At 43.9% G+C, this 15,409-nt stretch overlaps 1 protein-coding gene across 4 annotated transcripts in view; it reads right to left on the reverse strand.

The window, feature by feature from the left end:
* LOC105920883 (pituitary adenylate cyclase-activating polypeptide type I receptor) overlaps nucleotides 1-14,992 on the reverse strand; it is a 36,602-nt gene extending 21,610 nt beyond the window's left edge. For all 4 annotated transcript variants that reach the window (XM_012856531.3, XM_036138351.1, XM_012856529.3 and 1 more), the window contains exons 1-3: nucleotides 14,839-14,992; nucleotides 10,910-11,062; nucleotides 2,450-2,543 (exon numbers count right to left, since the gene is read on the reverse strand). In XM_012856531.3, coding sequence (XP_012711985.2) covers nucleotides 2,450-2,543; nucleotides 10,910-10,987 — 172 coding nt within the window. In that variant the 5' untranslated portion in view covers nucleotides 10,988-11,062; nucleotides 14,839-14,992. The remainder of the gene's footprint in view (nucleotides 1-2,449; nucleotides 2,544-10,909; nucleotides 11,063-14,838) is intronic.
* Between the last annotated feature and the right edge of the window lie 417 nt (nucleotides 14,993-15,409).

A 15,409-nucleotide genomic window follows, 5' to 3' on the forward strand; every position in this document is an offset into this window, starting at 1 on the left:
CTGAATCTTCACTGGGGAGCAAACATCCAGCATGCACATAACACACTTTCTGCGCATGCAGGGCGTGGAGCGAGCGCACACGGACGGAGCTACAAGACAGAAGTAATTTCCTTCTTTAATCACACGAGTGAATTATTTATTTTTTCCTTTTTTCCACATGGGTTCAACTAAAGCGGAGCGCGGGACATTTTTCTTTTTGATTAGATGGGCATTTACCTCTGTTGTTCTATTGACAATGCTGGGAATAAAAGCAAATAATCGGACAGCTGGTAAGATTTACACCAGTTTTATGCTGTCGTTAGCAATGACTTAGGTCCAAGTCAGAGAGAAAAGATTATTTCAATTTCTTTTTACTCTAAGCATGAACTATTCATTACATTTACTGTAACGTAATAAAAATGTTCTGAAATGTGATTATTATCTCGAGCCAAAATACAGGAAATGTGGTTTACTAAATGAATGTCCCCCTGAAGTATCCCGTTGTGTCCAGCTGTAACCAGTTAACTATTGAGCCAAGAGACATTTGGAAGTAGTTCTCTTCCTTCATTATTGCTTCCACCTCGCCCCACAGCATGATACTGCCACCTAGGTTGACAGCTGGTGCAGAGTTCTTGGGTTTAAAAGCTGCATGTTAACTCATTTAAACATGTTTTTGTCGTTGCTGCCTGTCTGACCATGAAACTTCTCTACAGAAGACATTTGGCTTATCTACGTGGGCAGCTACAAATTTCGCTTCAACCTAAAGATGCTGATTTTTGATAGGGGGGTTTCGAATCTTGGTCACGACCCTTCAGTTCAAGGTGATATACCAATTGCTTCACCGTATACTATGATATTGGTTTCAACAGCTTCTAGTTTATGATAGGACTCAAGCTTTAGCAAAACCATTTTTTTTCCCAAGTGCATCCTAAATAGTTCCTTACAAGTGACAGTGTGGGCCAGATGATACTCTGATAGAGAACTGGTTGTTTCAGCAGGACAATGAGACATCAGAACAAATTTTAGAATAGAAAAATCAAGTTTCTTGAATGATGTGCTCAAAGCTCTGAACTTAAAACTATGGAGCACATGAGGACTTTGCTTAAAAGTCACCTTTCTATTTAAGGACACCAGCTAATTTTTAAATTAGGTCCAGTAATTCTACCAAAAAAGGCCGCCAGAATGATGTCACATGTTACAAATCTCACAGGGATGTTAGGGCAAACATATTGTTGTGTATATTGCTATTAGTTGAATAGCGATTCAAGAAATGGTTCAAATGCATCCTGCAAGATCCAAAAATCGATACGATATTCATAGTCAGTGGTCGTAAACATTTACCTGGAAGTGTGATAAAGCTTTACAATTCTAATATCTCATTTTAGAACTGGATTTCTGTATTTTTATCCTCCTTTTTTCTCTATTCCTCTATTTTTTCAAGCCTGCAAGCCCAATTTCTGCAAAGCAGGCACCTTCATTTCCCCACCAACGATTTGCTGTCAGCAGAAAGAGCAGAATGGCGTCTTTAAAAGGACAGGAGGAGACAGGGATCAGTTAAAGGGTCAAAGAGGGCCAACTCATGACTCTGTGGAAAGTCGCGTGTGTGTGTGTGTGTGTGTGTGTGTGTGTGTGTGTGTGTGTGTGTGTATATATATATATATATATAAGCTTTTTCTATCACAGAGGGAAAAACAATAGTATGTTTGATTTTTATCAGGTATCACAGTGAACTGAATAGAAAAGCGCATCAGCCCACAACAACAGGACATAAGCTCACAATGAGTCTAGAAGAAGTTCTGTTGTTTTTTTAACAACACGCAGCTTTCTGTGTGCAACATGGCGACACTACCCCATACGTTTGGTGGATGTCAGCAAAGAGGTGAGTCACAACGCAGTTAGGAAGTTGCAGTCTGTGGGACAAAATGCAAGCAGCAGGAGACCTGCAGCAGACGCTAATGAAAACCACAATCCATAGCCAAGAAAATAATTGCTTCCAGGAGCCACATAACAAGATTCCTGTGTTTTCTAGAAAAGGTGACATTGGAGGAAAAAAAATCCGAAAGCAGCTCGCCGTGACATTACTGGCAAACATTTTCTTTTGCAGACTGACAGAGAGCAGCGTATGCTGTTAACGGCCTTTCTTGGAGAGGATGTTTGGAGTGTAAACGTAAAGCTTCATCATTTATCCCTACATGTTCCTTTCTGATCTTTTCAAACCTGAAATATGCCAAATCCCTAAGTGGAATGAAGCAGGGCTTTTTTTCCATTAATTTTTCCATTAATTCTCATGCTGATGCATGACTTTCATCAGCATGAGAATTAATGATCTTATGAGCATCCACTGAGTTTCACAAGATGCGCAGAATTTAATCACCGCAGCGGAAACCATTAAAAAGCAAAGGCCTAATGCCAAAATATGCACACAGAAGCATGCAGGAACACACGCAGACATATCCACATCGTCCCTTACCGAATTCGGCGCCATCTGGGTTGTGCATCAACATCATGTCCATACATTTCTCATGCTCACGCTGCATTATACAGTGCTCAGACTCTGAGGCCACCTGGAGAAAACAAACAAGAGTTAAACTGGGGTCACATCAGAAAGGTTTTTAGAAAACTTTGTTAATATATTCTTCTAGTCATCATCATGTAAGTACACAAATTTGACACTTATCTGCAAGAAAGGCCAAAATTACGCTGGATAAGAGCAAATAAATGGTTTGTGTGTGTGTGTGTGTGTGTGTGTGTGTGTTGTGTTGTGTCTGGTACTTTTTTCCCTGTTAGATGTCAGGAATTTACAAATTCAGAAATGTTAGAGGAAGTTCTCTTCAACATCCAGTTTTCCTTACAGAATTGTATTGCACAAAGAGATTAAATTGTTTTCTTAAACACTATTTCTCACAAGATTTTGGCTTTAATTTCTGTTAATATATTAAAACAGCAGTTATTGATACACATCACTACACATATTGCTTGCATTGCTTTTTTGCTTCTCTATATTTTGTGTAAAGAAAACTATGGTGTTATTATATTCCAAGTTAATTCCAACTTAAAAAACAAAACAAAAAAATACACTGTCAGCAAAATGTACGAATGGGGTGAGTAAAATGTATTTAAATAACATTTCTAGATAAAAAACATAAGGTGCTTCAGAGCAAAAAACAAAACAAAACAAAACAAATTAAAATAAAAAATTACAAAAACGCGAATACATACATTTATGAGTTGTATAAAGAAAAATAAAGAAAATGCACTTAAGTAAAATTAAAAAGGGTGCTATCCAAGTGCTAGTCCAAAATATGGAGTAAATAAAAATGCATGAAAGTTGTGAGAAGGTTTATTAGTGGGAGGAAAAACAGAATTATAATAATATGTGAAAAAGTTCTAATGATGGTAACAGTAATAATGATAGACAATTCTGCTGGACTGAAACTTTTTACATCTTCTGGGGTTTAAAACTGGTAAAAGCGTAAAAAACATCAACATAGCAATGACATGGTACACAACAGGACAACCCAATAGGATGACACATAAAACGAAATGTAATAAATAATAATAATAACAAATATATCATGTCCAAGAATAGAGCCTTGTGGTCCTCCGTGCTTAAGAGTAATTAAAGAAAGTTTTATTATCCAACAGAAATACTTAAATGTTAAATAAAAGCAATTCAGACTAGTGACATAAACTGAAAATATTGAACCTTGGGTGCTGCTAAGTGTTCTTAAACCAAACAAAATTTAAATGCATATTTGATGCTTCAGTGAGATGTTGGAGACATCAGACAGCCTTTATTAATGAACACAAAGGTAATATCTGAGATATATCTGAAACCCACAGAGAAAATAAATTTACAGATGTGACAGTAAATAAAGTCACGGTCATCTCTCATTGTAATGTTCTGGTTTTATTTTTGAGTCATATTCCTCTCCTGCTTTAGGTTCTCTGCTTGCTTTGAGTTTGTGTCCTGTCTGGGGTTTTATTTACTGTTTACTTTATCTTGTTTTGTCATCTGCCTTAGTCTTAGCTTTATTTTCTGTTTTAGGTTTTTACTTTAGAGTGATTTTGTTTCTCAGTAAGTTTGGTGTGGTTTCTGTCCACTTGTCCTGTTAGCTTTGGTTTCTGGTTTATTTCTTGTTTTGATCTTCTGCACTGATGTCTGGTCTAATTACCCACTCTGCACACCTGCATTACTCCACCCCTGTTGCAATCATCTCTGACTGGTTCCACCTGCTTCCTCCTCCATATAAACAGTTGAGACCAGACATCAGTGCCAGGTCGTCTTGTTGAGTTTATGGGTGAGTCGTCTCCTGCAACATTCTTTGTATGTTTTGCTTTTGGATTTTTGACCCTGTTTTCTCCAGTAACCTGAGCCATCCTGTTCTGCCTGTCCGTCCATATTTTTACCTGTCCTGCTGGAAGGTTTGTTTTTCTGCCATCTTTTGGGTTTGACGGTGTTTGTTTGGCTTTTTCCCTGTTTTTGATTTTTGTTAATAAAAATACTCATCTGAACCTCTGCTGGTCTGGTGGAATTCTGGGTCCCCTAATTCTGATCATTACATTACGACCTGGCCAAAGATTTAGGATCCATCGCCAGACCAGCACGTTTCTCTTTTTGCTTTTTCCCCATTTTTTATTTTTTATTTTTTTTTCTCAAGATGAGTCAACCTCAATCCCGGAGCTCTGCCCCCTGCAGAGCTGAAATCCAGGGGGCATCTTTTGAGGGTTCCAGACTGGTGGTCTGCCCTCCCGGGTTTGGTCCCAGACGCCACCTCCAGGGCAGCAGCGCTTTTTTGCTGTCGCCTCGCCGCCGCAAACGCCGGCGAGCAGTGGGTCAGGTTGAGACCTCGGTCAATGTCCCTGCTTCTGCTGGTCCGGCTTCCTCTTCCTGTTCGGCAGACCGAAGCTCTCTCCTTCCTGGAGTTGGGTCGCCCACAGCTTCCCCTGGTGGTGCCTCAGACGAAGATTACGCTTCTTTGGAGGACAAGATAAGAACTTTTGCCCCCATAATCAAGCGTCTCAGGGAGGCCTTATTCGCCAAGTATTCAGAGGAGCTGGAGCAGAAATTAAAGGAGGTGGAGGGGCATTACAGGTCAGCCCTCGAAGCATTCTACAGCCGACCGAAATCTGCTCCTGAGGGTCCGGCCGACGCCTCGGCCCGTGAATCTGTCCCCGAGGGTCCGGCCGACGCCTCGGCCCGTGAATCTGTCCCCGAGGGTCCGGCCGACGCCTCGGCCCGTGAATCTGTCCCCGAGGGTCCGGCCGACGCCTCGGCCCGTGAATCTGTCCCCGAGGGTCCGGCCGACGCCTCGGCCCGTGAATCTGTCCCCGAGGGTCCGGCCGACGCCTCGGCCCGTGAATCTGTCCCCGAGGGGTCCCGGCCGACGCCTCGGCCCGTGAATCGGTCCCCGAGGGTCCGGCCGACGCCTCGGCCCGTGAATCGGTCCCCGAGGGTCCGGCCGACGCCTCGGCCCGTGAATCGGTCCCCGAGGGTCCGGCCGACGCCTCGGCCCCTGAATCGGTCCCCGAGGGTCCGGCCGACGCCTCGGCCCCTGTCAAGCCCAATGAGGGGGTCCAGGAGGACCTGCCTCTGCTCAAGCCCAACGAGGGGGTCCAGGAGGACCTGCCTCTGCTCAAGCCCAACGAGGGGGTCCAGGAGGACCTGCCTCTGCTCAAGCCCAACGAGGGGGTCCAGGAGGACCTGCCTCTGCTCAAGCCCAACGAGGGGGTCCAGGAGGACCTGCCTCTGCTCAAGCCCAACGAGGGGGTCCAGGAGGACCTGCCTCTGCTCAAGCCCAACGAGGGGGTCCAGGAGGACCTGCCTCTGCTCAAGCCCAACGAGGGGGTCCAGGAGGACCTGCCTCTGCTCAAACCCCAAGAAGGGGTCCTGGAGACTTGCGACGTTGGAACCCAGGAGGGTCCGTCGCCAACTTGCGACGTTGGAACCCAGGTGGGTCTGTCGCCAACTTGCGACGTTGGAACCCAGGTGGGTCTGTCGCCAACTTGCGACGTTGGAACCCAGGTGGGTCCGTCGCCAACTTGCGACGTTGGAACCCAGGAGGGTCTGTCGCCAACTTGCGACGTTGGAACCCAGGAGGGTCTGTCGCCATCCTGCGACGTTGGAACCCAGGAGGGTCTGTCGCCATCCTGCGACGTTGGAACCCAGGAGGGTCTGTCGCCATCCTGCGACGTTGGAACCCAGGAGGGTCTGTCGCCATCCTGCGACGTTGGAACCCAGGAGGGTCCGTCGCCGAACTGTGAAGTGGGAACCCAGGGGGGGTTACCACTGGTCCAGGAGGTGGAAACCCAGCTGGACGCTTCGTCCTTCGGGTACCCCGGGCCTCGGGAGAGGGCCCAACACCCGGGGCCCCCTAGAGATTTTGATCCTCTCAACGCCTTTCTGAAGCCTCAGTCCCTGGTTGCTCTGGTTGACAGCCAGCTCTGCGAGAGGCGTTACTGGCTGTCACTCCCAGACCCTCTCCAAAGACTAATCACAAGACTCTTTTTGTTCAAGGGACTGACGGCAGCCTGCAGCCAGGCCTCATCAGCAGCCTGCAGCCAGGCCTCATCAGCAGCCTGCAGCCAGGTTTCCCCTTCAGCTGCCTGTAGCCAGGCTTCCCCTTCAGCCGCCTGTAGCCAGGCTTCCCCTTCAGCCGCCTGTAGCCAGGCTTCCCCTTCAGCCGCCTGTAGCCAGGCTTCCCCTTCAGCCGCCTGTAGCCAGGCTTCCCCTTCAGTCGCCTGTAGCCAGGCTTCCCCTTCAGTCGCCTGTAGCCAGGCTTCCCCTTCAGTCGCCTGTAGCCAGGCTTCCCCTTCAGCCGCCTGTAGCCAGGCTTCCCCTTCAGCCGCCTGTAGCCAGGCTTCCCCTTCAGTCGCCTGTAGCCAGGCTTCCCCTTCAGTCGCCTGTAGCCAGGCTTCCCCTTCAGTCGCCTGTAACCAGGCTTCCCCTTCAGTCGCCTGTAACCATGCGCCGCAGCCTGTAGCCGTTAACCATGCGCCGCAGCCTGTAGCCGTTAACCAGGCGCCGCCGCCTTTAGCCTGTAGTCTGGCGCCTTCCGTACCCTGTAGTCCGGCGCCAGGTTCTATTTTCTCTCTCTCCAGGTCGCGCCGATGGGCCCTGAGGTTCCTGCTCCGCCGACGGCCTCCTGGCCGCCCGCCGGAGAGCCTGTCACGCCGGGGCCGCCCGCCGGAGAGCCTGTCACGCCGGGGCCGCCCGCCGGAGAGCCTGTCACGCCGGGGCCGCCCGCCGGAGATCCTGTCACGCCGGGGCCGCCCGCCGGAGATCCTGTCACGCCGGGGCCGCCCGCCGGAGATCCTGTCACGCCGGGGCCGCCCGCCGGAGATCCTGTCACGCCGGGGCCGCCCGCCGGAGATCCTGTCACGCCGGGGCCGCCCGCCGGAGATCCTGTCACGCCGGGGCCGCCCGCCGGAGATCCTGTCTCGCCTGGGCCGTCCTCCGGGACGCCCACCAGACTTTTGTTTCTTTGGACTGTTTTCAAAATGTTTTCTGTTTGTTTTTTGGATTCGCCCTTAGAGGGTTGTTTTCTGTTTTAGGACTTGTGTTGGATATTATTTACTTTTTCTTCAGACTCTGGCCCTCCAGCCTTTAGCCCCCTCCACCCACCCGGTTTGACTTAGGGTTTTGGTTTTCTTTGGACTCCCGTAGACGTTGGAGGGCGTCTAGAATCCGCCCTTGAGGGGGGGGCTCTGTAATGTTCTGGTTTTATTTTTGAGTCATATTCCTCTCCTGCTTTAGGTTCTCTGCTTGCTTTGAGTTTGTGTCCTGTCTGGGGTTTTATTTACAGTTTACTTTATCTTGTTTTGTCATCTGCCTTAGTCTTAGCTTTATTTTCTGTTTTAGGTTTTTACTTTAGAGTGATTTTGTTTCTCAGTAAGTTTGGTGTGGTTTCTGTCCACTTGTCCTGTTAGCTTTGGTTTCTGGTTTATTTCTTGTTTTGATCTTCTGCACTGATGTCTGGTCTAATTACCCACTCTGCACACCTGCATTACTCCACCCCTGTTGCAATCATCTCTGACTGGTTCCACCTGCTTCCTCCTCCATATAAACAGTTGAGACCAGACATCAGTGCCAGGTCGTCTTGTTGAGTTTATGGGTGAGTCGTCTCCTGCAACATTCTTTGTATGTTTTGCTTTTGGATTTTTGACCCTGTTTTCTCCAGTAACCTGAGCCATCCTGTTCTGCCTGTCCGTCCATATTTTTACCTGTCCTGCTGGAAGGTTTGTTTTTCTGCCATCTTTTGGGTTTGACGGTGTTTGTTTGGCTTTTTCCCTGTTTTTGATTTTTGTTAATAAAAATACTCATCTGAACCTCTGCTGGTCTGGTGGAATTCTGGGTCCCCTAATTCTGATCATTACACTCATCTTAGAATATTAAGAATAGGGTCATAGTCCTGATGTTCTCAATTTCTCAAGGTCTGTTTGGTGCAACTTGCAGGAATGGCACTCAAAAAGCCAAATGAAGTGAAACAGGACACAGGAACTATTTATTGTGAAACATTGCAGTCCCTGTTTGTCATCTTCTCACTCAACTTTTCTTCTCGCTCTCTTGAGGCCAATCTCTGTTTTACACCCACAGCCCCTCCTTGCCTCTCATGCTGAAATGATAGGTGTAATATATCCCAACCCTCTGAGCCATGGCTGACTCATCACTATCTCTCTGCCCTCTGATATCACTTCCCTTCAGGCTTCGCTACCCTGTTAAGACTGGGACGTCAACTGCCTGAAAATGCCCCAAGAATTCACTTCCTTCTTCATCATGCTGCACATGGCTGGAATCTGAAAGCTGATGAATGATTTATGAATTATATGAGCCTCATAAGCAATATCTGTTGTGAATAGCATTAACACGTCCAGCAGGAAACAAATAAATTCACTGGAACACAACGTCTTCTTTTCTTCTCAGCTAAGACCAACATTACCTGTTTTTCATATTGCTGGGAGGTTTTGGTGATAAATAAAACATTCTCTCCCATACCGTTTGAAAGGAAGGGGCGCCTTTCATACTCACACGTAGCATACATGTTGCTAAGCAGCATACTGAAGGCAAAGCTTCCCACATGAGAAATAATTGGATGCAGATGACTAAGATATGTTTGGCAAGAATTCAGACAGACCTGTCAGATGAAAAGATGCATGTGTTATTCTGAATTTACGCAACAGAGTTGCAGATATGGTTATGCTTGTTGAAAACAGAGCTTTAATGTTCTTTTTTTAATGGTAATATTTTATATCGTGCTTTTATTCTATTGGTTTAAGACACTACTTTGCTGGTAGCCCCTGCATCAGTGTTTGTTTAAGAACAATTATGCTATCAATCAATCAATCAATCAATCAATCAATCAATCAATCAGCTTTATTTCTATAGCACATTTTAAAAACCGCAAAAGTGCTGTACATTAAAACAAGAAAAACGTAAATACAAATTTTAAAAAATCAAAGCATGAAACAGAAAATACTGTTAAAAAAGACTTCTTGCCAATTAAAGTTGTAAAATATGACATCAGAACCATTAGGAACAGATGAAACAAAGTACAGTCAACATTTGTGACCTTTAGTAATCCCATGTCTCTTAACCTTTACCTTGTATATAAGGTAACTGAATTTGAATGGAACTTCTTAAAGTTTCCTTGCAGCAGCGCCTTTCTCTTCGACACTCGTCAATAAAGGTCAGATTTGTGGAGAAAAGTGCGGAAATTCATGCCACAGCGCAAAGAATGATACTATTTAGGATAAAACTTTAACTTCTAATTCAGTGGAAACACAACTTGCGTAAATTTGCGCAAATATGCAACAAGGATTTTTTTTCCCTCACATTGCACAAAGGCTTTTATTTCCGTCCACTATCGTTCTAAAAGAGCTGTCTTACTTTTTGTACAATACCGAAACAGAACAACAATAGTGTCTACAACAAAGAAAGAGACAGAAAAAAGACGGAGTAGCAGAAGAACGTTATGCAAATGCTCCTCAAATTCCACCTTAACCAGTCACCATGGCAATACTGCAGGGATCCGAGATCAATGAAATAAATTTTCATGTGTGCTTCTTATTTTCCGCGTCCAATCATTTCTCTTCTCTGAAACAGATGTCTGTCCAGATAAGCCCTCGGTTCTGCAGCTGCAGAACACACTGTTTCCCTCCCAAGGCTATTTTCTAGGATCGGATAGCTCAGTGACTCCCACAGCACTGTGCGGAACAGATAATAAAATTCTCATTTGACGCTGCAGACCACCAAATCCCCCATAAAGATGAGTCCAGACACACAACAAGCACATCATAACATATATATATATATATATATATATATATATATATATATATATAGCTTCCCACTGTGTGGGTACAGGAAGTGGCTGCAAGGACATTAGGATAAGGGTTTGTGGATGCAAGATTTTTTTTTGTTTTATGTTGTCTTGGGTGAACAATGATTAGACTGCTTTGTGTTACATTTTAGCTATCTTTTTAATATCGGGCTATTTAAAAAGAAATCTAACTGGCGCAGCATTTGAAGTCCAGCTGTGCTGCAACAGGGCACTTTATATGATTCCTCCCACACATCTTGCACAATTCTTTCATCCTTTTTAATTGCAATGGGAGCGCTAATAACTGTGAGTCACAGCAGTTGGATTCACAGCTCTCTGGTCAGCCAGCCCATCTGTTACTGTTCTAAGAGGAGGGCTCACGGCTTAACACAAAGCTGATCCTGGACCTGCAGCGTATGCTGATGCTGTAGGTGGGGATGTTTTTAGAACCACAGCACACATACATGTGCACAGGCCTCCTCCGGAAAACCAACCAAAAGGTGAACCTGAGAAACCGGAGGCCGCTGGCGCAGACATGCAAACACTGCATCTTACATCCTAGATGATTCCAAGCTACTGCACATATTCAGAACATGGAAAAAGTGACTCACCAAGGGCAGGAGGAAAATTGCAGTGAGCAGGTAGCCTCTCATTGTGCCTGGTGAGGAGCTGGAGTGGCTCAGCAACATCTGTATGAATGTGAACTGGTGTTTACAGGGATTCACTGGAATCTGGTCCTCGGTGTCACAACAGCATTAAGGGCTCTAAAATACACAGAACAGGAAAAAAAAAGGAAAATATTATTTGCAAGTACATCAAAACTGACATCCTGTTACATGGAAAACGCTATCCTAAAATAAATATTGACTATGTCCTGCAAAATTATTGCTCCCACTTCAACTTCTCCATGTTTAGCTGTATTATTGGTATTTTTGATACACAGAAAGGAGAGCATGATTGTGGAGAAGAAGGAAAAATGCACTGTAAGACAATTAATCTACCCCCCCCCCCCCCCCCCCCCCCCCCTTCCCCCCAGTGTCATTGCATTGTCGAAACCTCTTTACCTATAAATAAAGTTTTAAATCTTTTAGGTCAAGTCTCATTTTGTACATCCAGAAACTAAACTTCTCACAGCTTCGTCTTTGCACAAAGCTCAGTTAGACCGGAGGGACAGCCTCCGGGAACATCACATTCCTACATTTTGCCACAGATCTATCCCCTTCGTTGAATTATGAATGTACTCCGATCTAAACTCTGCTAAATAAGCTCTGTCAGGCTTTCGCTCTTCATTTAGCTCCGTCCATCTTCTCATCAACTCTGAACAGCAAAACCACAACATGACGCTACCACCACCATGTTCAGTGGTGCAGATGGTGTGTCCTGTTACAGATAGCCGCTTGCATGTAGGCCAGAGAGTTTAATTTTAGTCTACACCACACCACCTACATGGCTTGTGGCAAACTGCAAAGGGGGATATCTCATAACTCTGTTTCAAAAACAAAATTAATATCTTGCCAGGATTGTGAAGTGCAAGAGCTGCTGAACTCTGAAGCTCTTAGGAGCTTCTCTGAGCAATGCTCTTTGTATGATGGTCCTGTTATTTTGTTCTCTAACACACGTCAGATGCATTCAGAGAGCAACTGTATTTATACTAAGAGTAAAACGCACACCAGTGGGCTCTGTTTACTGTTTAGATAACTTCTGAAGGCATTTGTTGAACTGGATGTAATTTAGGCAAATCAGATTATAGGGGGTTTGATCCAAACAGAAGGCACTGTTTTCAGATTTCTAACTAGAAAAACACAGTTATTTGCTACTTTATGTGGGTTTATCAAATAAAAACCTAATAAAATACACTGAAGTTTGCAGTTGCAGTGTGACAAAATGTTAAAAAAATAAAGTTAGAATGGCAAGTAGCAAGAAACAGTTTCTTTAGCAAGAAACTGTATTTATCTTTCTTGTTTCATGTATGTCTTTATTTTTGCAGACTGTGCATATTATTGTGTATTGTTTAAATCTATCTAAATTCTATATAGTGATGGATCATTTTTAGTGGAGTTCTGGTGATTCTAACTGATGCTGAGATTAAGATAATAAGTCAGTATCTTGTGTGGGAAGTGTATACATGTATATTCATCAGATATTTCGTTGTAGGAACCTGTTCAAGCTACTTTTCACCATGTTTTTTGTTTTGCTTAATCAAGATTTATTTATGCATTTATATAAACCCCCTTTAACTTTTTGTATGTAATGCATTTGATTATTCATCATTTCCCAGATGTATTGGATTAAATGATCTAGTGTGTTATGACTACTGGATCTTTCTTTAAGCCCCTGTCTTGTGTTTCTTTTAAATCTTACTATCTTTAATGTTTTAAACAGCTAGCCTAAAAAAATAATGAATCCTCTCCGTTAATTGCTACCCTTAAACATGCATAATGCACAGGCATGGCAAAACACAAATGGGTTGGATTTATTGTGACTGTGATTGTTTTTCAAGTGGAGACACGGTTTTGTTTCAATCCCACAAATATTCAAAATTATTGAAAAGAAACCAGGGGAATTAAAAATGGAACAGGAACACCTCTTATTAGTTTATTGTTCTTTTATGTGATTTCTGGTGCATTAGGCTGACTGAGCGAGCATAAAATTTCACGACATTTCCGTTCACTTGGGAATGTATCCATTACTTTCTAATAATTTATGGATGAACTAATGACTGTTTAATTAAGAGATCCTTAATTCAATAGGAACTGGTTCTTCAAACAGCTGTAGACTGTATTTCCTTCTAAATGTAGCTTTTTTAAAAGATAAAAAACAAGTTTGCACCAGACCCTGTCAAAGCGGACTTATCGTGCCCAGGAATCCACACATAAACACACACCTCTAGTGAATGCTCACTTTTAGATACACAGAACTTTCCACCTATACAAAAGGATGCTTGCTATTTTTACTTATTATACTACAGTATATATATATATATATATATATATATATATATATATATATATATATATATATATATATATATATATATATATATATATATATATATATATATATTAAAACCTAATAATTTCAACGGCCAATCACTGTCCAGGGGAAAATAAAGATCGTTTTAAACAAAAAATATATGTGTAAACAGTTACACTGTTGAGCAAGCTCATCCCACCTGGTTTCTCTTAAGCTCTTACACAACCCAACAGTTTCCTGCTTATACTGTGATTCACAGAAACCAGAACACATTCTGACCAGAGCTAGCAGAACAACCCCACATGTTCTCTCTGAGACAAATGCATGCACACGCGGACACATTTCCCTATGTGTCCTTTCCCTCTACCACTGAATCCAATTACCTCTAAAGCATCTCTCGGATGCTTCATCAAGTAATAGAACAGACAGCGCTCGGAGGCAAAACCAAGAAATGTAGAGGGTGTAACCAAACAGTGGAAAACAAGACCAACGCATAACCAAACATGCGCTTAGTAGGTTTTACTGTCTTTCTTGTGATATATCAAACCAGGCAGTTCTCACAGCACTAAATTGGGTTAAGTTAAAATAAATCATATGTTTGGGATTAACAAAGCTCTGAAGGAGGGAACAGCTGTTGGGCCGACCATCAAATCATCCTTAGGGAAAAAAAAGAGTATTCGCTTTGCTCAGAGCTGGATTTGTGTGAGTCAAATGGAAATCTGTGACACTTTAAAAACTCTTTGTGATTTGTAGTAAACAAACTGCTCCGCTTCCAGGAAAAAGAGTAAACTTAAAACACATTTTTACAGAAATACCAATTGGTTTGCCAAAACCTGACTAGAAAGGCAAAAACATACGCAAGCTAAGACGAGAAGACATACAATGACCATATTAGTGTGTCTGTGTACAAAAGTTGATGCAGATGAACAGAGGAAGAATAGTGTGCGCACAGTCGCTACTGTCAATATAATTTTAAAGAACTATCTCACCCTATAATGCATGACCATTTCATTTTTAGGTTAACCGCATCCAGGAGAATGCATTCAATTAACTCAAATGCAATGCTGTAAAACGTGAACTGCATGTCTATCAATGTGACTAATGCAGCCTTTCGATCCAATTTCTTGATGAAGATGATGATGATGATGTTGATGATGATGATGATGATGATGATGATGATGATGATGATGATTTCCAGCTTTCCCTGAGATTAAGCAACCCAAAACATCCAGCCTGTAAATCAGCTCCATCATTGTCAGATGATGTGTGTCAGAACAAAACAGCTGTAATTACAATCAACGTGAGACATTTTTTTTTACCCTCAGTGCTGCAAAATCAATGGGCTAATTTTGCCCTGCCCTGTTTTCTTTTTTTATTTAATTCCAGTAAATATTAAATACAACATACCTGTGGGTGACCTTCATTTGTAAAACATCTCACTGTACATTTGCTGCACTCTTACTCAAATTAATTCCGTGCGTGTTCTGACATTTTTCACATGTGGGATCCGGTCTTACTAGTTCAGCTGCTGCTGCAAAAGAGCCAAACATGCGAAAAACAAACTTACCAATCCACATGCCGAAACATCTACACATGAAGCCATCGGTATTTGCGGGTTTTTAATCCGGAGTCAGGTATCACCGTGTCCTGCTGCTGCTGCTGCTGCTGCTGCTGCTGCCGGACGCACTCACCGCGTTGGCTGCTGCTGCTGCGGCAGCTCGACGACAAAGAGGAAGATGAGGAGGAGGAGAAGGAGGGGGAGGAGGGGGCAGAAGAAGAAGAAGAAAAGGAGAAAGGAGGAGGGTGAACGTTCCTCCGAGGTTCGCACCTCGTCAGACACGGAGGCAACAAACTGAAACGCTTATGTCTACAAATGAAGGGAGCCAACGGGAGGAGCAGATGGGGGAACTGAAACGTTTAAAAACGAAACTGCTCATAAAACTCTCACTATTTGCCCTTGTACTGTCAGAATGCACCCCCCCCCCCCTCCCTCAAGGCGCCAGTCTCTGATCTGCATATTTTGTCAGAGCTGTAAAGTGTCCTCCTAATTAACAGGGGGTGATCTGCAGAGGCCCCCGTCGCCGCGGGCAACCCGCTTCACTTTTAAGCACCACGGACAGCGGACGGAAAAGGGCAGC

The sequence above is a fragment of the Fundulus heteroclitus genome, chromosome 6 (genome assembly GCF_011125445.2).
Source record: "Fundulus heteroclitus isolate FHET01 chromosome 6, MU-UCD_Fhet_4.1, whole genome shotgun sequence".
Taxonomy (NCBI): domain Eukaryota; kingdom Metazoa; phylum Chordata; class Actinopteri; order Cyprinodontiformes; family Fundulidae; genus Fundulus; species Fundulus heteroclitus.